We start from the raw sequence: 23,534 nt of genomic DNA, 5'->3' as shown, positions 1-23,534 counted from the left end.
CGTCATGACAGACGTGACGTGGCGTCACTCTCGCGACTGCCTGGAGGAGAAAGTGCTAGTCTCACAGAGCAGCCGTGAGCTCCCTCAGGCAGACTTTGCAATCACGACCAGACGGAGGGCATCGGATCAGCCGCGGTACGAACGCTTCGCTCTTTACCTCCAGCGGATAACGCCTCGCAGGGCCGTCCCGTCCTGCGTCAGCCAACCCGCGCGTGTCTCGGAACACGTTCCAAGTCCAAGGACAGAAGTCCTCGGAGGAGCTCCAGATGTGTGCTCCTGAGATCTGAAGACCCCCCACCCCCGACTGAGGGAAGGGCGTGAGGCCTTCAAGGGGCAGCCGCACACAGGAACAAGCCACCGCGAGACCCCCCCCCTCCCCCCGGGCCACGGGGAGAAGCCACCACGGGGCGTCTGGGACGCCTTCCCTCAACCGGCAACCCTTCCCCAACTTGGCAGCGTGTCTGCGTGGCTACAAGAAGACGCCAGGAGCATTCGGGGCTAAGACGGTGCGTGGCTCCCTGAGGCGGGGGGACCGACAGCCCGTGTCACACCGAACACCTGCACGAGGGCCTTTTCTCAAAGCTCGGGACCCCTCGCCAGCCCGAGTGCTGAGCCATAAGCCTGCCACCCTGCCACGTGAGCTCCCTGGCTGCCATGTTGAGAGAGACCGTGAGACGGTGACGGAAAAGCACTCTGGAACCTTTCTTCCTGAAAATACATAGGTGAAATTTATTTTGTTTACGAACAAAATTTTTCACTTTCAAAAATACAAAATTCTGGGGGCACCCGGGTGGCTCAGTTGGGTAAGCGTCCAAATCTTGACTTTTGGCTAAGGTTGTGATCTCACAGCGGCGGGATCGAGCCCTGCGCCGGGCTCCGTGCTGGGTGCAGAGCCTATGTGAGCTTCTCTCTCTCTCCCTCTCCCTCCCTCTCTCTCTCTCTCCCTCTCCCTCTCTCTCTTCCTCTCTCTCTCTCTCTCCCTCCCCTGTCTCTCTCCCTCTCCCTCCCTCCTTCCCTCTCCCTCTCTCTCCCTCTCCCTCCCCTCCCCTCTCTCTCTCTCCACCCCCCGCCCTTCTCCCCTACTCACACATTCCGTAAAACAATAAGAAATTCATATACTATATATTTTTAAAAACTTTGGATCCCACTGTAAATACTTTCAGAGACACCAGAAGGCCCTTTTGAAAATCCTACTCTAGCTGTAGCTTCCCAGGGACAAGGGTCAGGAGCACGGTGCTTGGAAAACCATCCCACTCTGGGCTCTCGACCAGGCTCACAGGAAGCCCCCACCTGGCAATCCCGTCCCCCGAACGGACCCCAGAGTCACCTCCCAAAGCCCGCCTTCAACTTCCATATGAGCCAAGGCTCTAGAACCAGAAAGAGTTTAGAAACCGAGAAGCCAGTTGACAGATGAGGAAACTGCGGATCCTGGGACCGGCTAGTGGCCGTGCCGGGCCAGCGCCCCAGCTTACGGGAACACCTCCTCTCGAGTGCGGTCCTGAGCCGTTCATGTCTGCCCCGAGCCCCAGAGGTCTGATTACGCCAAAGCCAAACGCACAAACGGTGCATAATAACACGTCACTTGTGTCCACGCTCAAGGGAGAAGGGACGTCAATCTCCACGCGCTCGATTCAGAGCGCGAGTTCAAAGATGTGTGGTCCTTAGTGCATCCCCAAGTATCGCCCCTGAGTGCTAAGTTCAAGTAGGGCTTTGCTGAGTCGGCCCATCCCCAAAATGTCTGGACGCCAGACTGGGGTACGTCCCCCCGAGTCGCCAGCAAGACGTCGATGGCATGTCTGGACGAGTGGGCGTGCCGGGAAACGTGGCTGTGTGGCGAGAACGCTCCTGTTCTGTGGTCTGGGACCGTGGACCCGGGGCCTGCATGGTGAGGGGGGGTGTGAACTCTGACCAGATGCGCTTTTGTATCCTTCTTCCCCCTGAGCTCACGGGGCCTCCCGGGGAACCCACGAGGAAGGTCAGGCAGGTACCAGAGCCACACGCTGGGCAGGACCCAGGCCACCGGCCGCAGCCACGGCCACAGGCCGTTAAGACCCCGGCGGAGGCCTGCGCAGCTGCGGCCCCGGGACAGCGGGGCCCCCCACCGCCTCACCCCGAAGAGCCTGGCCAGCCCACGCCTGCACAGTGTGGACGCTGAGGCAATTTCTGTGACAAGTCCCACATCATCTACAGGACAACAAGAAAAAACAAGCAGAAAAACAAACTCAGACACTGAATAAAAAGGTTCAGCCCCTTCCTGATAGACTTAAAAGGGGTCTGCACAAAAACTTATGTTTCTCGGACCAATAAACACAGTACACGAGAAATCCACACACAGGTTACCTAATGAGAGATGGGGAGGAGGGGTGAGGGCTGCAGTCAGGCAGGGAGGGCAGAAAAGAGGAAGGGCAGGGAAGGGAGGGGAAGGGAGAGGAAGGGGAGACAGAAGAGGGCAAGGGAGAGGACAGGAGGAAAGAGAGGAGGGGAGAGGAGGGCAGGGGAGGGGAGAGAAGGGGAGGGGAGGGGAAAGGAGGAGAGAGAGGAGGGCAGGGGAAGGAAGAGAAGGGGAGGGCAAGGGAGAGGAGAGAACCCCCGTCCCCCTTGCACACTACTGTCCTCCTTGGTGGGGATGAGATGTGTCTCATTAAGGTTACACCTGCCCCTCCCTGAGGGCCTCTGACCCTGAGCTGTTCTGGATTCAAGTCCTCTGCTCTGTTCTAAACAACCAGGTTTTATCTTTTTTCCTGATTCAGGGGAATTCTGTACAAACCCTGATGGCGAATCCTCTGGCAGCTGCCTGCTGCAGACATCAGCTCAGAGACCGTCTGTCTTTAAGGTCACATCTGTCGATCCTGTCAAAGCTTACGCTTTCTGGGGCAGGTTTAGGATGGTCCTCCGGAGCTGGAGGCGGCAGAGACGCTCCCCGGAACCCACTCCTGCCGGTCCCGCGGCCTTGCCTTTCACGTGGGTCTCTCCTCTCTCTCTGCTCTTGGTTTTTGTCCTGAGGAAGGTGAGGGTTCTCTGGGGTGTGTGTGTGTGTGTGTGTGAGTTTTCAATGGAAAGCCAAGTGCCTCATCATACTTCGGCTGCTGGCTGGCACCCCAGCTCCGCCCATTCTCTGCCCCACCGGCCGATGTGTTTATACCTGTGCCAATAATCATACTGCCATTTTACAATAATCCTTAATATCCAGCAAGGCAAGAATCCCTACTTTCTTCTTCAGAACGATCCTGGGTGACATGGGTTCTTTACCACATAAATCCTAGAATCAGCTTGTGAAGTTCCAAAAGACAGAAAGACAAAAAGAAAAGAAAGAGACGAGGGGAGGGGAGGGGAGGGGAAAAGAGTAGGGGGAGGGGGGAAAGGAGAGGGAAGGGGAGGGGCAGGGAGGGGAGAAAGGGAGGGAGCGAACTAACTGGCTGGACTGCGTCTCCCATCCGTGAACAGGGACTGTGACTTCATCTCATTCCTCTCAAAGGTGTTTTAGAATTTTGAGCCCAGCGTGATCAGAACACTTTGGGTTTATGCCTAGGTATTTGGTATGTTGAGCAAAACATTCTAGACAGCTTCTGCGTGCTGGGACACAGAAACGCCATCGCTCGCCACACGCTGGTCTTGTGTCCCGGCATCTTGCAAGGCTCACATTCGCTGTCATCCGCTCCCTGATGTTATTCTGGATTTTCCCCGTGCGGGATCACGTTGCCCATGACGGTGACAGTCTGTTTTCCCTTTTATTTCTCTTTCTTGCCTTATCCTTGGCTGGGACGGACGGTGCGTCCGAACAGAAACGCTGAGAAAGACCCCGTCCCGTTTCTGACCTCCCCCGTCTTCCTCCCTGATTGCCCCGCGCATGCCCCAACCTCCCAGACCCACGGGCTCGTGGCAGCGATGCGCACGGGACAGCCGGGATGCTCTCATGAACGTGAAAGATCGGGGTAAGTGCACCCCCGGAACTGTGCTCGGCACAGGGGTGTCTGACGCGGGCGGGGAAGCCACGGGAGTGGGCAGCACACTCTCCCCCCCCCACCGCGGACCCAGCGCCCGGTGCGGCCGCGGCACAGCTGCTTTCTGACTCGTGGTCACAGAGTCCGAGATATGCGACAGCAGTGATAATTCAACTCTCCATCCCAGCCGAGTTCCCCATCCATTTTTATTTTTTATACAAGCTTTTTATTTTAGAACAGTTGTGGATTTCCAGAAAAATTACACACAGCACGGGGAGCTGTCACATTGCCGCCTCCCCCGCGGGGAGCATCTCCCGTGGGCATGGAGGCCCGAGCTCCCCTGAGCTGAAGCCCGGGGACGGGGCGGCTCAGGTTTCCTGTGCTCCCTGCTGCCCTCTCTCTGTCCCAGCCGCAGCCCGGGATCCCACAGGACTCCCTCTGCGCTGGGACGCTTCGTCTGACCTCTCGCGTGGGATGAGGGGACAGTGTGGACGGGGATCAGGTACTCTGGGGACTGGCCCGCCACTAGGACTTGTCCAATGCTCTCCTCGTCAACATGACATCACACACCAGCAACATGACCGGTTGTCGGGGCTGGTCCCCTCGGTCACTGGGCCAGCCTCCCCACTGTAAGGTGCTGTTTTTGTCCCTGTCCAGACAGCACTCTCTGAAACGAGGCCGCTCTGCGGAGCCCGTGCTGCTGAAATGCTGTGGGCAGCCCGTAGTGTCCACTTCCCAGGATTAGCACGAGGGGCGCGCTCCCGGGGACACGGCGAGGAAACACCAGACACAGAGGCAGCCTGGCCCCCGGGTCCCGGAGGAGAAGGTGGCAGCGCGGTGCGGAGGGCAGGGCTGGGCGGAGCCGCACCTGAGCCACCTCGCCCTGCGAGCTGGAGACGGCCTTCAGTGCCACCGGCCTGGCTCCAAGCCCGTGCCGCCCGCGCCCAAGGCGAGACCCCGGGCTGCTCTGTCTACGCTTCTCTCAGGCCACCCTGAAGACGTGCTGAGAACGAATCCTGTGTCTCAGGAACTACCCTGGGCCTGGGGAGCAGTCAGCAGATTTTCCAGCAGGAACAATGACGGTATTCCTTCCCTCTCGCCCGTCCCCCTCCCCGTCATCTAATCCGGGGTGAGCTCAAATCTAAGAGGGAACATGCCAGAATGTATGCACAGGAAGGGGCTCGTCCCTACAAAGCGAATGAGCTCCAGTCTGAGTCTTGGCCGGATCCTGGCTCGCACTCTGCCGCCGGGTCTGCCGTGGCCCCACACGCGCTGTGACGAGCAGGAGGTTCTGGCGGCGAGGGGGCACTGGCTCCTGGGTGCCCGCTGGCCATTCCGCCAGGCAGCCTGGAGTCGGAGCGGCCGTGACACGCTGCGTTCGGAACGAGGGCCGCAGCCCGAGAGGGAGGCATCTGGGTCCTTCCTGCCCTTCCAAATCTGGAAGCGCGTGCGGCTCGAGGAGAAACTGGGGCCGTGGGGGTAAAGGCGTCTTGTCCCCAGGTTGGGGGCACCGAGTCGTACGAGTGCCCAGGGTCTCACGTTGAACAGGAGAAGCCCTGGGTTCACGTAGAAACCTACTTAACGCAAAAAGTCGCATCCCTGCCGCAGGGACACGTGTGCTCCTGTGCGTGTCGGTACGAAGCTCGACGCAGGAGAAAGGCTTTCAAGACACGGGCGAGCCTTCGTAGGGAGGGCCGAAGCTTGGGAGGCTCTCCTGCCTGGTGACGGACGGCTGGTCTCTGGCCTGCGAGAGGATGGAAGGCCAGGCCGCGAGCAGCACGGCTTCTGGCCTACGGCACGCAGCAGGTGCCTGCACGGAAGCGCCACCGGAGGGGCTCGCCCCCCTGAACCCCGCCCCCATCTTCCGGGGGGCGTGGTAGGAACACGTGAGCGTCAGTGTGGGGTCACTGGGGCCTGGGCTCAGTGCCAACGTCAGCGGGAGGCCAGCAAGTCCCCGCCCCTAACCTGAGAGAGTTGCACGATTAGTGACCTGGAAGTCGGACCCCCCCGTTCAATGAAATTCTAAAAGGGGGCTCGCTATGCTGAAATGTCCCCGCTCAGAGACACGGAAGTGATTCATCAGGTGGGCAAAATACTCAAATCCCCCCAGGCCCCCCATGACCTGAACCCACTCCCCAAAAGGACTTGGCCTCCCCCTCCGCCTTCCTGCCCTCTGGGCACCGCCCGCCCTGGCACAGCCCGCCCCCGGTGGTGCCCGAGCCCGGGGAGGCCAGCACCCCCTGGACGGCCCACCCCTCGGACGGCGAGCCAGCGGGCACTCCCTGGCGAGTTCCGCCTCCAGCAGCAGGTGCCGCAGTGTTTCCTTTCCTCCCCGCGCAAGTTACCGAAAACTACCCCAGTTCTGCAATAAAGCTTGTATCCACCCATTAATGTGAATTAAACTTTAATGCGTTAAATGCCGTGAATTCCTGAGGCATGTCCAACGTTGCTGTCTGTGTATTTATCAGGAGAACGTGATGAAGGAACACACGGTCTTTCCCCTTAGAGACTTGTAAGACGTCCAGGCTCATCTAGGAAATACTCCTCTCCTCCACCTAAAAGTCAAAACTAGCTCTAGCTACCTGTTCGTGGGAAACATGAGTCCAAAGGACACCAAGAGGCTAAGCCCCGTCAAGTGCGGGGTGGGAAGCGGCCCAGGACAGTGACCCAGCTCCTCCCAGGCGCCGAGCCGCTACAGGGGCCCTTCCAGACCTGTCCGTCAGTCCCGACATCTGCGCCTGGGTCTGAGCAAACGACTAAGGAGACATTTTCTAAGACCACCGGCCAAAACCGAGCATCGCCTGGGTAGGAGATGATACTTAGGAATCATTCATTTTGTGGAGTGTGTTGATGGGCTTCTGTCTGTTAGAAACACACGCTGTGGCATTTACGGGAAAATGTTGTGGCATCTGGGATCTGTTTTACATTCTCCAGGAAACAGAGGCTGGGCCAGGGACCGATCAAGTGTGTACGGCCCAAAAGCACAGGGTTCTGAGGTTGGAGTAGGGCACGGGGGCCCCCTCTATGCGTTAATGTCTCTCCTTTTTCATCCGCGCTTGAAATTTTTCATGGTATTTTCAAGAGATGCCAAGAATGAACATGAGCCCCCCCTTTCTGTTGAACGGCATCTGCCGCTGCTGAACTCCCACCAGGTCGTCGCCTAAGCAGCTCTCTCTCCCCGACGAGCCCGACAACCTTCAGTTATTCCCAAGCCCCGGCTGCGCAGACGAGAGCAAACTTGCGTGTAAGTCAGCAAACGGGCCGTGGGCATCCGAGACGTGGGGACAAACAGGGCGCCGAACTCGGCCCCCAGGGCCGAGGGCCCGCGCCTGCTCCACGAGTGGGGTCCGGGTGGCACGGGCCGTGGCCTCCCCGGGAGACACGCTCTGCTTCTCCACACCCCCAGCAAGGCGAGCCCCCCGACACCTAGAGCTTGATCAGGGCCAGCAGGCCCAAACGTCCACGCTGCTTCGGCCCGGGCACGCGGACTGCTTGCAGAGAAGCCGAAGAGAAGAGCCATGCGGGGAAGGGTCGAGGCCTGCTCCTCGGGACTTTTCTCCGGAAAGTTCTCTGGCTCGCCACGCCTGCTTGAGGGAGGGTCCACGGACCCGGTGACGGGGAGGAGCACGTGGCGGGCACACACGAGGAGGAAGAAAGAGAGTGGAGACGGTGCATCTGTGCCCCTCCCGGGGGGGGGGGGGGGCAAAGGCAGAGTGGGTCTGTCGCGCACCCACGAGTCCCGGCTCAGGCACTGAGCTGGATAACAGCGAGCGAGCAAAGGACAGAGCAGGACGAGGGTGTGAGTGCAGGAGGGCAGGTGTGCCAGGGGGCAGGTGTGAGGCAGTCCCCACATCGGGGAGGCAGGGGACAGGCTGCCGCAGTCTGGAAGGCCAGGAAAGGCTCAGCTGTTCCCCCTGGTCGGGGGCCATGCGTCCTGGAGGGACCTTCCCAGCAAGTCTCTGGGCCGGGCTTCCGGGGAAGCTGTCCTCACTGTCCCCCCCCCCCCCCCATGAGGAGGCCACCCCGCCCTCCGGACAGCCCGGCCCTGCTCGAGTGGCAATAAGAGATTTAGAAGATCAGGAGAAAATGTCCTCGCCTGCCTTTGAAAACAGCTCCGGCTTGGCTCCTACGAGGCTGTCCATCTGCCCTGGGGGGGGGGACGTAATTGGTGAGTCACCCCAAAGCTGTCTGAAGACCGCTGGAGGCGGGGGCCGGGGGGGGGAAGTAGCCTCAGATGTACGACGTGCCGCCTCCCCGGAGTCCGCGTAAGGAATGACAGACGCCGGTCCCGGGGAACTCTGCAAAGGGACACGGCCAAGCCGCAAGCATCCCGGTGACTGACGGGGGCGTTTTCTAGATAGGGCCCCTTACTAATTCAATCAGTAAGGACACAGAGCAACGTGGCCGTTGGCAACGACGGGGAGGCGGCCTGCGGACAGCACACTTTCTCCCCCTGCACGTGCATGGAAACCCGAAGGCCAGCCTTTCCTGGTGCCCCAGCGCTGCTGTTTTTCTGCAGGCGTCCTATTTTCTGAACAGGGAGGCCATGTGTGGCCCTGGGGGATTCGGAGGCAGACAGGCCTGGTGGCTTCTACGCCCCCGTGCGGCCTCATCAGCAGTCGTGCTGCTTAAACTCAGCCTCAGTTGCCTCATCTGTGCGCAGATACAGAAAGGAAACCAAATGACTCGTGCAAAGAACAGGGCACCGCCCGTGCCCTTGCGTGACGCTAACGCGCAGCCCCGTCTGCGCCCGGGACGTAGGCTCCGGCCCAAGTCAAGGCACCCGATTGCGGCCAAAGCGTCTCCTGAAAACGTGGGTCGGCAACTAAAGCCGCTGGATGGAGAAGCCAGGCCCCCAGAGCACTCCCCACACTGCCAGGTACTAAAAATGAGCCGAAAGGTGTTTGTGGTTACGTGACAGGAAGCCAGAAAATAGGTACACGTTGATGAGCAGCTCGCGAGAAATGACTCACAAACCCGTAACAATAGTCCGAAAATGGCCACTTGGAGAACGTCCACGCAGGCATGTTAACCGTGTGGCTGGACTGCATCTAAGGAGGCACACGCCCCAGGAGACCCAGCCACGGGCTCCCCGCTCACGCTTTCCCCAGCCACGCCGGCTTCTAAACGCCTCCCGTGTTCTTCGTACGGAGAAAGGGTCCTCTGCCTTTCTTCCTCTAACGTGACATTGCAGAGGGAACTGAGCAGCAGCCTCCAGCGGTGCTCAGCACGCCAGGCCCTGGAGGGACTGCAGGCCGCCAGGGCCGACCCCCAGCGCACCTGCCCGAGGGACACGCGGCCAGAGCGGCCACATCCAGCAGATGCTCGCGGGAAGCACGCCACAGCGGCCCCGCGGGAAGGCCTCCCCCCCGGCTGCTTAGGGCTGTGCCTGCTTCAATTCTTCCAGTTTACTTCGTTTCTCTAAGCCACTGTTCTCGCCTGGACCTTGCCGGAGCCACTCGACACAAGAGTGTCGTCTGCACCCCGATCAGAAACCACGGCTCCCTCGTCCCAGGCGCTCGCTACGGGTCAGGCGCCGGGCGGCGGGCTGCAACCCCAGTAACCTGTTCAGTCCTCGGCAGGGAAACGGGCATAAACACTACGCTGTCCCCGCTGTAAAGATGAAGGAACCAGGAGACAGAGAGAGAGAGAGAGAGAGAGAGAGAGAGGGAGGACGGGGGCCACACGGTGGGAAGCCCAGTCTGCGGCCCTGCCTCTCCACACTCACCCCTTCAAGACACAGGCCCCACCACCTCACACAGTCGCGTGTTCAGTAAGTTTCACCCAACTGCTTATAGAGCAGCTGTCCTGACTCTGGGGATACAGCCTTGAACTGTGTCGAGTCCCCGTACCCCAACCTGCCGCTGGTGAAGAGAAAGCGACCACAGAAACAGATCGTGGGGTACCATGTGCGGGAAACAAAATTCACAGGGGAAGAATGTGACCGGGGGTGACTCCTTTAGATAAAGTGATCAAAGAGGGCCCTCGTGATGTGGTGACACCCGGGGGACATGCAGGAAGGGAGCCATGTCAACCATGTCATCTGAGGCACGGGAACAGCAAGTGCAAAGGCCCTGAGGCGGAACAGCTGGCTGGGCTCCGTGCAGCAGGAGCAAAGTGGGAAGACACGGGCGAGGCCAGGGAGGCACCAGGCCACAGCTCCTGAAGGTCGCCTCAAGACTGAAGTTCTGACTTTTGCTCCAAAGGCTCCTTTTCGCTGCCATGGAGAAGAGTGACCAACACCAGGGGCCCTGAAGAAGGGGAATGGGGGGTGGGAAGAGGAGCCCAGGGGGCCGTTTCTGAGGTCCAGGGCTGGACAGGACGGTCGGCATAGAGCAGGAAATGTGTGCTGACTTGGGATATGTGCTGCGGGCTAATCCCCCAGGACTTTCAGTGGCCTAGACGTGGGGGTCACAAGGCAAAGAAAGCACTCAGAAATGACAGGGAAAAGGCTGGCGGGTGGGCGCTTTTGTGTGGGCTGGGACAGAAGACCCCGGGGCACAGGCTGCCCTGAGCCTAGTTCTAAGCGACCTACTGGTCATTTCGAAGAGCAAACAGAACTCCCCAGCCACCTCTGATCGTTACTTTAGGACTTTCTGGGGCGGGGCACCACGCGTTCGGGAATCGTGCCCACGGTTCAGAATGCGACCTACTACATACTTCGTCATGGCACGTGGTGCCCAAGCTGCCAGTTTATAAGCCCTATGGCTGCTGCCCACACAAATCCCGCCAGCCACCGGCACCCAGCTTCTCGGGAGGGGCTCGAGGCTTCCGGACCACGCGCACATCTCTTACCGAGGGAACCGACTACGAAATGACACGCACCCCGCGCAGAAATCTCTTCCGTCTCGTGCCGGGAAAGAGCGCGTAAAGTACACTTCGGCGGGGAAGACAGGTGTCCTCGTCCCAGGCGGGCCGCTTCCTCCGGTTTTCAGGTGTCTCCCCAACAGCAGCGTCTGTCCTCGCTGGGACCACATCCGAGCGCAAGGTCCTCGTTTCGGAACGCGGCCCCGTCTGCAGGACGCGGCCGGGACCGCGCGGCAGATGAGGGTGCATCTCTCATGCATGCAACGCGGTGACGGCACCTGTCGCATTTCCCAGTGGCTGCGTGTTTCCCGTTGCGATGCACAGACGGTCTCTGGTTACACACAACAGCCTGGTTTAATTTCATTCATTTCTCTGACAGACACCGTCAGGAGCCAGGTGCGCCGGCAACACGGCACCCGGAGACCAGCCCCGCAGGAGGCGTGGGAGTCAGCCCTCGCGGGGAGCGGGCACGTGAGACACCCAGGTCTCCAACCCTGCAGACGCACCCGGAGAACCCAGACCCCCCGGCTGGAACCGGCAGGGGTGACGACGGATCGCAGGCTGTGCCTGTGTGACAAGAGACTCATGTCGCTGAGACCCAGACCCAGCGAGGACAGCGAGGGCAGCTCCACGCACTTGCCTACCTGTCCTCACCCCGGAGCTGCCTGCTGGCTGCCGCGGGCTCGAGCCTCCCTTCAAGCTCACCCTGGGGCTGGAGCAGGGGGTGCAGAATCAAAACACTGCTCCAAACTGCAGGCCACGGGCATGGAAGCACCCAGAAGTCCCTCGCTATGTGCCGTGACACGTTCCACTCGGCTCTCCGGCCAACCCTTCCCCCCTGGACGCTGCCGTGCTCCACTCACCTGCCAGCAACCTGAACAGGAAGGGTCATTTGCCATAGCCTGGAGGCTATGGCACACGGAGGACAAGAGAGGACTGTCTCGTGCATTCTGCCAGGATCTGGCGCTTGGAAAGGCCTTCCTCTGCCCGGGTGGCACTCCCACCTCCAAAGCCCACCGTGTGACCCGCCTTTCATCTCAAGCCCTGCCTCAACTTAGCCATCGAGTCTGCAAAGGGCCTCCTCACGGGCGCCTGGTCTTTCCAGAGCCTGGAGCCCAGTCAGAGTGCCAGCAGTGAGCCAGCATGCCGGGGCTGAGGGCCCCACTGTGAGCGGGGGCCAGGGGCGGTGGGCCGCAGGGCTGGGGGCCCAGGGCCTGTGGGGCTGCAGGGCTGAGGGCCCGTGGGGCTACAGGGCTGCAGGGCTGAGGGGCTAGGGGGCCAGGGGTTGGGGGGGTGCTGGGCAGGGGGCCTGTGGGGCTGAGGGACTAGGGGTCTGGGGGGTTGGGGGGGGTGATGGGCTAAGGGAAAGACGGCCTTTCAGCAGGAGTGGTTTCTCTGTCATAAGCTTTAAACCATTACAGTAAGTTTTATTTTCGGGGCACCTGGGTGGCTCAGTCAGCTAAGCGTCCAACTGTCTGATCTCAGCTCAGGTGACACAGATCTCATGGCTGGTGAGGTCGAGCCCCACGTCAGGCTCTGTGCTGACAGTGTGGAGCCTGCTTGGGATCCTCTCTCTCCCTCTCTCCCTCTGCCTCTCTCTCTCTCTCTCAAAAATAAATGAGCGTTTAAAAAAATAAGTTTACTTTCTCCCACTTTGGTACTATCTAATAATAGAGAACACGCCGTTGTAGAAAGTGTGATCTTCTAAAATGTCTAAAACATAATTTTAGAACAGGGGGACACACAGATCACAGCACCCAAGTGCCAGGCTGCCGGCATGTGGGCTGGCGTGTGGACCTACCAGCCCCCCTGGGGCTCTACGGCAGCTCTGCGTGCAGCTGGGGCCACCCCTTAACCCCCGACACCGCTCCGGCTCCACACTCCCCGAGTGTAGCCGCTGCACCGGCCCCGGGTCCTTCCCGCTCTGTGCCTGCGTTCAAGATAACCCCGTCATCATCATTCAGTTCAAGAACACCGCGACACACCTCCCGTTCCAGCGAGGCTAGCCCCTCCCCCCGCCACCCCCCCCCCCCCCGGGCCTTCGGAAAAGCTGGTCTACGGTCTGCGGAAATCAGTATCACGTTTTCGTTCTGCACAATATGGATACACTCTACAAATCACAACTTCCCCCCGATCAAGGCTAACTAAACCTTATCATTATTCTTTTTATAACTGTTTTCGTACAACACTAACTTTAGTTTCTAAAAATACAGTGATTGCACTGTATTGGGTTCTATTTTAATCTTCTAAAAATAGAGCCCCTCGCGGGAGCAGCAGTGGCTGTTAGATGTTGACTATGCTAACGTCAGTGACAGGGCACGAATTTCTGTCCTCTCTACACTTTTTGCGGCCCGTGGTTTCTGCACGACTGAGGAGCTGGGCGCCTGCGGCGCGTGGCACCCAGGTTCTGGCCGTGGGCGCGAAGCCTGGGTGCCTGGAACCGATGCCTGGCTCCTCTGCTAAGGGCCCCCGACCACACAAACGACCTGACCAGCGTGGGCCTCCCCCCGCCACTGTTCACATCTGTAAAATGGGTCCAATGACACTCTTCACCGCACAGGACCGAGAGGACGCCAGCCCCCCGACACCCTGTTCACGGGACCTGCTCACAAACAGCGGCAGCATCGTGCACGACGGGGAACCTAAGCTCCGACCTTCACTGTCATCAGAAGGTTGTTACTTCGCCCATCAAAAGGCAGGAGCGAGAGAGCAGGGCAATAGGGAAGCTTTTGCCTTCGAGAGCTCCAATGTCCCGCAGAAGTCCCTCTCAAGAGGGGCCAACAGGTCTGTGCCCACCACCCTCCTTCCGTTTGCCTCCAGGGCACGAACACCACCGCAATGCCAGAGTGCAGAGCCGCACAGTGTTGCTAAATGGCCAGTGTGTTACATGTGGCTTTTTTTAAAACAGATTTCCCAAACTTTGAAAGCTTCGTTGTCCTAAGAACAGAAATGATATCCGCATTTTTAGACTACAATCGCTCGTCTTCTGTTTTATAATCAGGTAATGTCTGAATTAAGGGGAAAAAAAGTAGAGGGGTGCCCGGGAGGCTCAGTCGGCTGAGTGTCCAGATTTGGGCTCAGGTCGTGACCTCACGGTTGCTGAGATCGAGCCCCGTGTCGGGCTCTGTGCCGTCAGCGTGGAGCCTGCTTGGGATTCTCTCTCTCCCACTCAAATAAATAAACATTAAAAAAAAAAAAAGAAAGAAAAAAGCGTGTGTGTGCACACGCTCATTATGGAGACTCCGACCATCCACTCTTGTTCTCTACAGGCAAACCAACAGTTCGAGCTCAGCTTGGCCGTGGTCTCACGATGAGAAGCCCAGTGGCCCAGGCGGCCGGAGGCTCCACCCGTCAGCACCCGGCACTGGTCAGAGAGCGTCCCGTCGGGCGCACCCAGAGCCACGTAAGCATGGCAGGAGCCGGGTGCGCTCCCATCCCAGGAGTGCACCTGCTTTATAGATTATGTTGAGTTGAAGGATATCTTCAGTATCTTCACTTTATAAGATATTGTGGTTCTAGGAACAGGCTTATTTCATATTGTTCAACCTTCGACCGAGATGAAAAATCACATGCCACTGTATTCGCTTGTGACAATGCACAGATTCAAGGGACCAAGGCAACAGAAATTATACCAAAATGAAACACAAAAGCAGCCTTTCTTACTCTCTAACCGGTTTCTTTGGTTTTTACACCTGTAGAGACAGATTCTGTCCAACTGGGCGGGCATGAAGGCAATCTAATTAAAATGAGTGCCCCTGAGGAGTGGGGCGGGGGGGGAATACATACACACACACGTACCACGAGCACCCTTAGGTGGACACTTGGTTAGGACCGATCCAGCACGGAAATATCCACACACAATAAGAAAAAGGGGCAAGCCTTTAACCTGACTATAAAAAAAGAGGAACCAGAAAACAACAGTGGTTGAATCTGTGCTTCTTGGTTGCTTTTCTGAATGAACAAGGACACCTGTGGCGTAACCCAGGCTCACAGTGTGGAAGACACAGATCCCATCAGGGACCAAAATACAGCAAGCGATATGCAAAGCTAATCAGAAATTTAGGTCCCCGAATCCCGCTCTACTAACGACCCCTGACCTCCCACGACAAGAATACAGAAATGGTGGTTATGTGATTGAATACGATACCACCCCAATTTCACATACACACTGGAGCTGAAAAGAAAGAGAAGTCCCACTGACAAGGAAGGAAAAACAAAATAAGGGTATTCTGGCAAGTACACCAAGATCCAGCTGCCCGTCCCTGTGGCCGAAGAGTCAGCAGAACTGGCCCAGAGGAGGTGGGTGACATGGTCATGAGTTTGTCCCAGACGGAGAGCTGAACTGGGACCCTGCAGAAGCCAGAACTCTGGAAGGACTATGAAAATGGGGCCGGAAAACCCTGCCCACCAGGCCAGGGTGATGGAGGACGAGAGCTGGGGGGAGTCTCCTGCAAGCACTTCAAACCCATGTGGGTGTGACCTCCAAAGTCACATCACTTGGGCAGCTCTAGAATCCTTGGTCCTCGAAATTAGGGTCAAAAATGAGCCCAGAATTGTGAAAGCCTGGAACCCCAGGAAAGCAAGGAAAAATGACTCTCATGAGATACCTGAAGAAGGAAAGGAGGGGGAGGGAGGCAGGGAAGGAGAGGAAAACCCTCCTAAATAAAAGGAGTCTACACTGAAAACTGAAAATCACGGGGTGCTTGGGCAGCTCAATCGGGTCATGATCTCACAGTTTGTGGGTTTGAGCCCCACATCGAGCTCTCTGCTATCAAGGTGGAGACCACTTCGGACCCTCTGTCCCCCTCTCTCTCTCCACCTCATGCTGTCTCACCCAAAAATAAATAAACATTAAAAATAGAAAGAAAACTGAAAATCACAACTGATGCATGGGAATCACCCACTACAGCAGAAATAGCCAACCCAACAGAGAAATGACTTTAAAACATCTACAAATATTAAGAAAATGCGGAAAAGACTACAAAACATGCATTTTTTTAAAGTAAGGCATTAAAGGAGGGAAAGAATATAATGAAAGAAGGAAACCCTGGAAAAATAGAAAGTTGTTTTAAAAGAATAAAAATAATTTTCTAGAATTGAAAGGAGCAGATTAGATTTAGCAAAAGACAGGAATAATGAACCAGGATGCGAGACCTCCCTAAGCAGCCTGAATGCAGCACGCAAAGGAGAAAAGACAGGTGTGGATGAAAGAATGAAGTGGTCCAGTCTAGGTCTGGCATGAATTCTTGAAGTATAGAGCAAATGCAGAAGAGGGAATATTCAAATAGGTAATGAAGGAGACTATTCCCAAACCCCAAAGACACAGGAGTCCTTATATTTAAAAAGCTTGGTAACCCAGAGCAGGATAAGTAAGTACAAATCCATACCCAGACACACTGTAACAAAATGTCAGAACACCCATCAAACATGGCCAGAAAGCCCCAAGACAGAGAAGACAGATCAGCCAGGAAGAAGCAATTATTACACCCAGAGTTAACTAGCTGACGGCAACACAAAATACCAGAAGACACTAAAACGTCTTCAAAGCAAAGACGTGAAAGGGTGAAATCGGTGTCACCTACAATTTTATGCCCAGCTAAACTAGCACTCAAGGAAGAAGGGGAAAGAGACAATGTTCTGACAAAGTGTGAGAGTGTTTACCAATCAGAAACCACTGCTGAATGAACAACTAGAGTATCATTTCAGAAAGGAGAAACTTACTTCCAGAATGAAAGAGTAAGCCGCAGGGAGCGGCTGTGAGGTAAGCCACAGGTCAACACACACATGCACAGACGAACACGGGATGCAAGGCTGACGCAAAGTTCCGTGTTACAGAGACGACTTTCATTACGTATGATGCCGTTTCCTCAAACTTGTGTTTCAGGTGTGTGTGCATCCGTGTGTGATTCTAAGTCGCTGTCAAAAACGCCCGGTCGGCTTCCTCTTAAGAACAATGTAAATCCTAAAAACAAACAAGGTTCTCTCTTCACCTCGACAACTGGGAGATTTCAGGGGCAAATTGGTAGTTTGTGTTTGAATAACCACGCGGGACTTAGGACATGTTCTTTCTGGGCTCTCCTTCCCCTTGGTGGACCCTCAGTTTTCCTGTGCTCTGGTTTCTTTACCTTTCCTCTTACACAGTCCTCATTACTTAAGTAAGAATTAAACTTATCTGTCTTTTCCACTGCACTCCGTACGTACCAAAGCACTCACCCAACCGTCTGGCTCCTTTTCATTATAAAAAGGAGGCGAGCACTGAAATATGGCCCAGTTTCAGTAACTCTGCAAAATTCTTTGCAGAAGCGAAGTTTAGTACTACCGAGAACAGGGGAAGAGCTCATCAATCCCACTTTTAAACACAAAAATCTACCAAGAATGTGACTGACAGCAATCAGTGCAGTGTTCCACCTGACGCCACATTTGCATGTGGAGAGCCCTTCTGTGAAATCAGCTACGCTTGTGCAAAAGCGACTCTTTGTGAAAAATAATCAGCAAAAGATTGCTTATCCTCTGCTACACTCAGAAATTAGTTAAAAGTAACCAGCTCTTGGAAAAGGATAAACCACTTTATGCAAATACTTTTGCAAAGGCTCTTTATTAATGCAAATATTATGTTTGTCTTTTATTTGAATGCAAACAGCATCTGCTTTGCAGGCAATGCCTTCACTTTGTAGTTCCGTGCTGAGAGGCTCCAGTGCGTCCCAGCTGCCTTTTAGAGTTTGGAACAGATTTCCAGAGAGCCAGAGTCAAGAAAAGTTCACCGAAGGCAACAGAAAGCAAGCGAGTGTGGTGGGGTTCCTGGGAAGCCTCCTTCACTCTTGAGGCGAGAGAGAAACAAATCCAAGAATGAATTCTGGAATTTACTTCTGGAGAGGTTTGACTTTGTGTGGGGGATTTTTCTTTTTTTAACAGTTTTGAATAAGGAGAAAATTAGAATTGCTTTTTATAAATTCTTTTGCTAAGCAAATATACTCAGGAGAAGGGAAAACTGGGCGGCATCAGGCTTCCCTCAGAGCACCCAACCCAGAACCAAGGCTGGCTCCTCTCACAAAGTTACCACCTCACCCCAGAAGCAGTCTCCTGTGGCAGATGAGAGTGCTGATCCAGAAGGCTCCCTGCCAACACAGACATCCTAAGACTGCTGGACTAATGCTTTTCTGACTCTGCCCTAAGATCGAGAGCTGCTAATAAGGCACAAAATCTTGTTAATTTTTGTGTGCATGACCCTAAAACGATGACGAGTTCAACAACGGTAGAGACTGGATGGGTGGATGGGTGGGATGGAGGGATGGATGGATGGATGGATGGACGGACGGACGGACTGACAGACGGATGGCTGGTGAATACCTACTCACATGTAAATCTGCCATTACAATTCCAAGATACCTATTTGGAGAAATTGTTCTTTGAGTGAATATCAGACTAGACCTTCTAATACCCCTTTTAATAATTAACTCAGCCATGCGTTCACTTCAAGCAGCCTGATTTTCCAGACACACGGCTGCTCCTCTTATCCTGTTCCTCTCTCCCTCTGATTCATACAACGGGGATTTTGTTTTTGACCAAATACACTTGGAACGTCAATATTTGATGGTCAAACTTGACTTCTTCAGAAAACACAAGTGCAAGGTAAGGGGGAACTAGGGCACCGGGACTCCTCTCACGACGGAGAGCTCGGCAAGGTAAAGTCGTGCTGACAGGAACATGGCCCCAGGTGCACACAGTAGGGCTCTGTTTCCGGGGTTTGGAAAAGAACAGCAAATAAAACCCAAAGAAAGCAAAGAAATAATAAAGAGCAAAAGTTAATAAAATAGAAGAGACATAAATAGTTGGGATTAACAGGACCAAAAGTTGTTTCTTTCAAAAGACTAAAATGGAAAGATCTCTTGTGAAAAATGATGTGAAAAAAGATTCTGATGGTCACGTCTGGCAAGAGGGAACATGGCTTCCATCTGGCGGGCGATTCCAGATGCACCACTGCCACATGACCCCTAACACACAGGGCAGCACCTCGACACCCAGGCAGGGCTCGTTGGCCTGACATGTCAACAGTGACAAGGTAAAGGAACCCTGTTACTAGGTCCTGCAGGAACTAAAATGAGAAACAGGAGAATCTTATAAGAATCGTGATGCACACAGCAAACCTTGAACAATACTGGTTTGAACTGCATGGGTCCACTTATGAATAGATTGTCTTCGATAAACACAGGACAGTGCCGTAATGTACTTTCTCCTTAAAATGTGTTAATCAACTATTTATGTTATCAGTAAGGCTTCTGGTGGACAGTAGGCTATCAGCAGGTAAGTTTTGGGGAGTCAGAAGTTACATGTGACCTCTAACTGCACAGGGTTGTCGTGTTATTCGAAGGTCAACTGTATTGATAACATATAAAAATGGCTAAAAAAAATACAACTTGCCAAAAGTGACATTAGAAGAAATAGAAGACCCAAATAGCCCAATAGTTTCTAAAGAAAGATAATCTGTAATTTACAAGAAAAAAGAGGGGCACCTGGGTGGCTTGATCAGCTGAGCGTCCAGCTTCAGCTCAGGTCATGATCTTGTAGTTTGTGGGTTCAAGCCCAGCGTTGGGTTCTGTACTGACAGCTCAGAGCCTGGAGTCTGCTCCCGATTTTGTGTCTCCCTCTCTCACTGCCCCTGCCTTGCTCGCGCTGCCTCTCTCTCTCTCAAAAATACATAACATAAAAAAAAATTAAAAATAGGGGCGCCTGGGTGGCTCAGTCAGTTAAGCGCCCGACTTCAGTTCAGGTCATGATCTCGTGATTGGTGAGTTTGAGCCCTGCATCGGGCTCTGTGCTGACAGCTCAGAGCCTGGAGCCTGGTTTAGATCCTGTGTCTCCCTCTCTCTCTGTGTCCCTGCCCTGCTTGCCCTCTGTCTCTCTCTCTCTCTCTCTCTCTCTGTCTCTCTCTCTCAAAAATAAATAAACATTAAAAAATACATTTTTTAAAGAACAAAGAAAGAAACCTCCCACAGAGAAACCTAGACAAAGATGACTTACTTCACAGGAACATCTATTTAGACTTTCAACTAAGAGATAATTCCAATCTTACACAAAATCAACAAGAATACAAAAGGAGGAAGCACTGCTCACCTTTTTTTATGAGACAGTATCACGGTGATACCAAAAATTGACAAGATAATTACAAGAAAAATACTTAAGTGTCAAACTTTAACACAAAAGCAGAAACGATAAAATATTAGCAATCGAAATCCAACAACATATAGAAAGAATATTCCATTTCAGTCAGTAAGATTTCAGCCGAGAAATGAAATGTTTGTTTACTATTCAAAATAATCAGTGTAATTAACCACATTAACAAAACAAGAAAGTGTGGATCATCTCAACAGAGACAATGGAAACATTTGACAAAATTCAATACAGCTTCATGGGGGGGATCTGGGGGAAAGGAGGAGGGAGGGGGTGGGTGGGTAGGGCCCCGGGAACAGAAAGCCAGCCAGGGTTGTGCTCTGTAAAGCAAACGAATTGCAGACATCTTGGTCAATACCTATGCAGTGAAAACTGTCCCCTTGAGATCGAGAACCAGACAAGAACGCCCACTATTCAAGCTGCACCAGTGCCCTCAGCTAACGCACCAAGTCAGGAAAAATAAACAAAAGAAATCGAAAGTAAAAATAAAACCGTCATTGTTTGCCGTCAGCATGAAGAAAATCCAGAAGAATTTCCAGACGGTGCTAGAATTCAGCAAGGTCAACCAGAGGTCAATATACAAAATTCTGTCGTATTGCTAAACACTAGCAACAAATACAAAATAAAGAGCACTAACAGACACCCATCGTGACCGCATCAAGAAGTATCAGGTGCCCGGGAATAAACCTAACAGCAGAGGTGGCAGCCTTCTGTGCCGAAAACAGGAAGCACGACGACGGAAGTAAAAGGCCCCAGCGAATGGGGTACCTGCCCGGCTCGCGGCCTCCTCACGGCTGGCTCACACATCGACGCGGGCACCCCCCACCTCCTCCTCCGGTCCGCCCCATTCGGAAGCTCTTCCCATAGCGATCTTTCTAAGCCAGGAGCACTTCAGAGCCTTTGGCCGTGCCCCACGGCACGCACATTCCTACAGAGACCCAGCACGCACACGCCGACCCACGTGCCGCTGAACCCGATTCCGCCAAAGGGTAACTCATCCTCCTTCGGGTGCGATTTGGTATTTTCTATTCTCCTTGGTTTTAAGGTTGTCATGACCCGCTCCACGCCACAGAGGACTCCGGAGCCGGACGCGGACTTCGAGCCAGGCTCCCCGACCTGGCAGCTGTCAGCACAGCCACGTCCCTTGCCCTCTAAGCGCCCGGCCTCTCCATGATAAAACGGGGAGGACACGCTTGGATCGCCCGGCCTTGCTGTGAGGATTAGTCAAGTCATTACAGATGAAGCATCTGGAACAGGGCCGAGGCAGTATTAGATCAACGGACTGATGCTATCGTCTTTCGACAGAGTACAGGACGCCCCAAACCGGCCCGCTGACCACACGCCTCTTCTCCCACAGTCCCAACGCTAAGGCCAGCAACGCCTCTGGGTGATGCAATGACAGAGCAGAGTGCTCCCGGGAGCACCTGAAGGACCTGGTCTGAGATCCTCAGTGGACAGAAGAGGCTCTTGCGGCCCACCCGGCCACAGTGCCACGGCTGCCCTGCCCACGGTGGTCTCCCGGCAGGCCTCCCGCTGACGTGCCCTCACCGTGCGGCTGAGCCCCACCTCGCCCTCCCACGGAAAGCAGGAAGGCGGCTTCCACGGCGCCGTGCTAATGTGTCTGTCCCTCCTGGGTTGGGGACTCTCACCCGGAGCCCGGAGGGCAGCCCCAGCCGGGAGGGCAGGGGCCGCTCTGAGTGACAGCGGCAGAGAAGCCAGCGGCCCGAGGGAGCCGGCCCGCCTCTCAGAACGGAGCACACCTTCCCGAGTTTCAGGGTCAACATCACGTGCTCACGTGGACATCTCGCCCGCCATTCCTGTGCGTGTGTCTTGGGGGAGGAGGTGGGGGCAGGGATAAGGGCCACGTCACCTGGCCCACCTGCAAGGCTAAACAGAAAGCCAGAAAAGCGTCCTGGGACAGTCGTCAGTGAGCTCAGACCGCATCTCAGAAACTCGACTCCCTCCTGAGCAGATGTTAGGACCCACAGAATACGCTAGAGATGAGAACAGGGAGGGAGACGGGGAGGTCTTCAGAGCAAAAGCGGGAAGAAGACACACGATCCGGAATCACCCCCTGGAGGCCGGCACTGACGCATCCTCGCAGGCAAGGCCAGGTTCCACGAAGGTAGGAGTCCTGGGGGTTCCCGCTTCTGCGCATCGGGGGAGCGTCCCGAGAGGACGTGATGAGGCGCTTTTCACCTGTTACCAAAACCGCTACCTTCTGGCCCGCCGCACGGACACGGACGGTCCACGGCAGCCTCTCCGAGGAAAATCAGGTCCACGGGGAAGCTTCTGGTTGCTTTCTCAACCCAAGGCTCGTAAGAGAACAGGGCCAGGTGGGCACATCTCCTCCGAGGGCACAGGGGCGTCCTGACAAGGCCGAGACGGAAGCTGCTGCCCCAGGGCCAGAAGGGGTCAGAGTATGTGGTGGCCGCTCTCAAGCGGGACGACCACCTCCCGGCCAGCTGGGACCAGAACTTCCCCCTGTGCCCTGACGAGAGGGGCGGGCTCCCCCTAGCCCAACAGCATGTTCTACCACCAGTGACCTGTGACAACCGAGGCCTCCTGTGACATGTGCAGAGGGGCCCAAATTTGGGTCATCTGGGTGCCACGAGAGCGCTGGGGGGACAGCCCCCTCGTGAGGTCCCACCCCCAAGGGGAGGCACCTTCCCCTTGAAGGTTCAAGGTCTGCAGGTGCCCTAGAGAGGCAATGTCCCCCTGGTGGGCGGAGCTGCCCGTGAGCCCCATAGGGACGCAGGCTGATGGCCGGTGCCTCCACAGGGCTGGCACGGAACAGCCGGGAAGGGAACGCTGCCCAGCTCTACCACCAGGGCAACCATTTCCTGCTCTGGGGTCTCCTTGGGGGAATCCTAAGTTTCCATGATGCAAATAGAATTTTAGCGGGATTACAAAAACCTTGTCTTAATACCAGAGGCCACAACAGCACACTCTGGAGACAGAGTAGCAATTTGGTTCTCCTTGGAATTATAAACGAAGGGTTGTGTTTTCCCGGTGATGTTAAAAATAATTAAGGAGGAAGAGGAGAGAGAGAAGCTTTTGTGAAAGAGATTAAAATCTAATGAGAAACAGATTAGGACCCCTGCTGACAGCGCTTTCCGTTGGGTGACCAGATCAGAGATGAGGTGACGCCGTCATCAGGAGGCCCTTCTGTGCCCCGTGGAGTCCAGAGCTCCGAACGGCACGGCTTGTCCCAGGTACTCTGTGCCGGCACGACCGCACTCAGCCTCACCCCGTCCACAGCCGGAGCAGGGCTCTGAGGCCTGGCCTGACGTGCCAAGGAAACCGGACAGCTGCTTCAGGAACCCACTGGCATCCCTTCGATGAGCCGGTGGCCCGGTGGGCAGGACAAGTGTCAGGCTAGGGAGGGGACTCTCCCATTGGAAGGCTGGTGCACGTGCGATGGTCTAGAAGCTTCTGTGCTCCACGAAAGGCCACGGGTAACCCCCCAGGAGCAGCCAAAATGCTGTGCACATGAACACATTTGGCACTGAAGGACCAAGGACTCGTCCTCCAGACAGACCCTGTGGCTGTCACACGCGGGTCACTGCTTCATAGCCAAAGAATAAAAACACTACGCTTCCTCATGTCTGTTTACTG

At 55.4% G+C, this 23,534-nt stretch overlaps 2 protein-coding genes across 7 annotated transcripts in view; one reads left to right on the top strand and one right to left on the bottom strand.

Moving 5' to 3' along the window:
* HDAC4 (histone deacetylase 4) overlaps positions 1-23,534 on the bottom strand; it is a 291,067-nt gene that overhangs the window by 150,751 nt on the left and 116,782 nt on the right. The window lies entirely within an intron of this gene.
* On the top strand, positions 367-11,916 carry LOC109264819 (uncharacterized). 3 transcript variants are annotated; one of them, XM_019445350.2, is made up of 3 exons: positions 367-722; positions 3,783-3,932; positions 11,128-11,916. In XM_019445350.2, the coding sequence occupies exons 2-3, from the start codon at positions 3,848-3,850 to the stop codon at positions 11,883-11,885; spliced, it is 843 nt and encodes a 280-aa protein (XP_019300895.2). In that variant the 5' UTR covers positions 367-722; positions 3,783-3,847; the 3' UTR covers positions 11,886-11,916. The 3 variants fall into 3 exon arrangements, 2 of the variants coding, with proteins under 2 accessions (XP_019300895.2, XP_019300894.2); XR_002078879.2 differs by lacking the exons at positions 367-722; positions 11,128-11,916 and adding an exon at positions 4,603-6,332 and having other exon boundaries at positions 3,416-3,932; XM_019445349.2 differs by lacking the exon at positions 367-722 and having other exon boundaries at positions 3,416-3,932.

Source organism: Panthera pardus, unplaced genomic scaffold (genome assembly GCF_024362965.1).
Source record: "Panthera pardus isolate Hobbes unplaced genomic scaffold, ASM2436296v1 HiC_scaffold_10, whole genome shotgun sequence".
In the NCBI taxonomy this organism is placed as follows: domain Eukaryota; kingdom Metazoa; phylum Chordata; class Mammalia; order Carnivora; family Felidae; genus Panthera; species Panthera pardus.
Note: the sequence above shows the minus strand (reverse complement) of the source record. Positions and strands in the feature narration are given on the sequence as shown.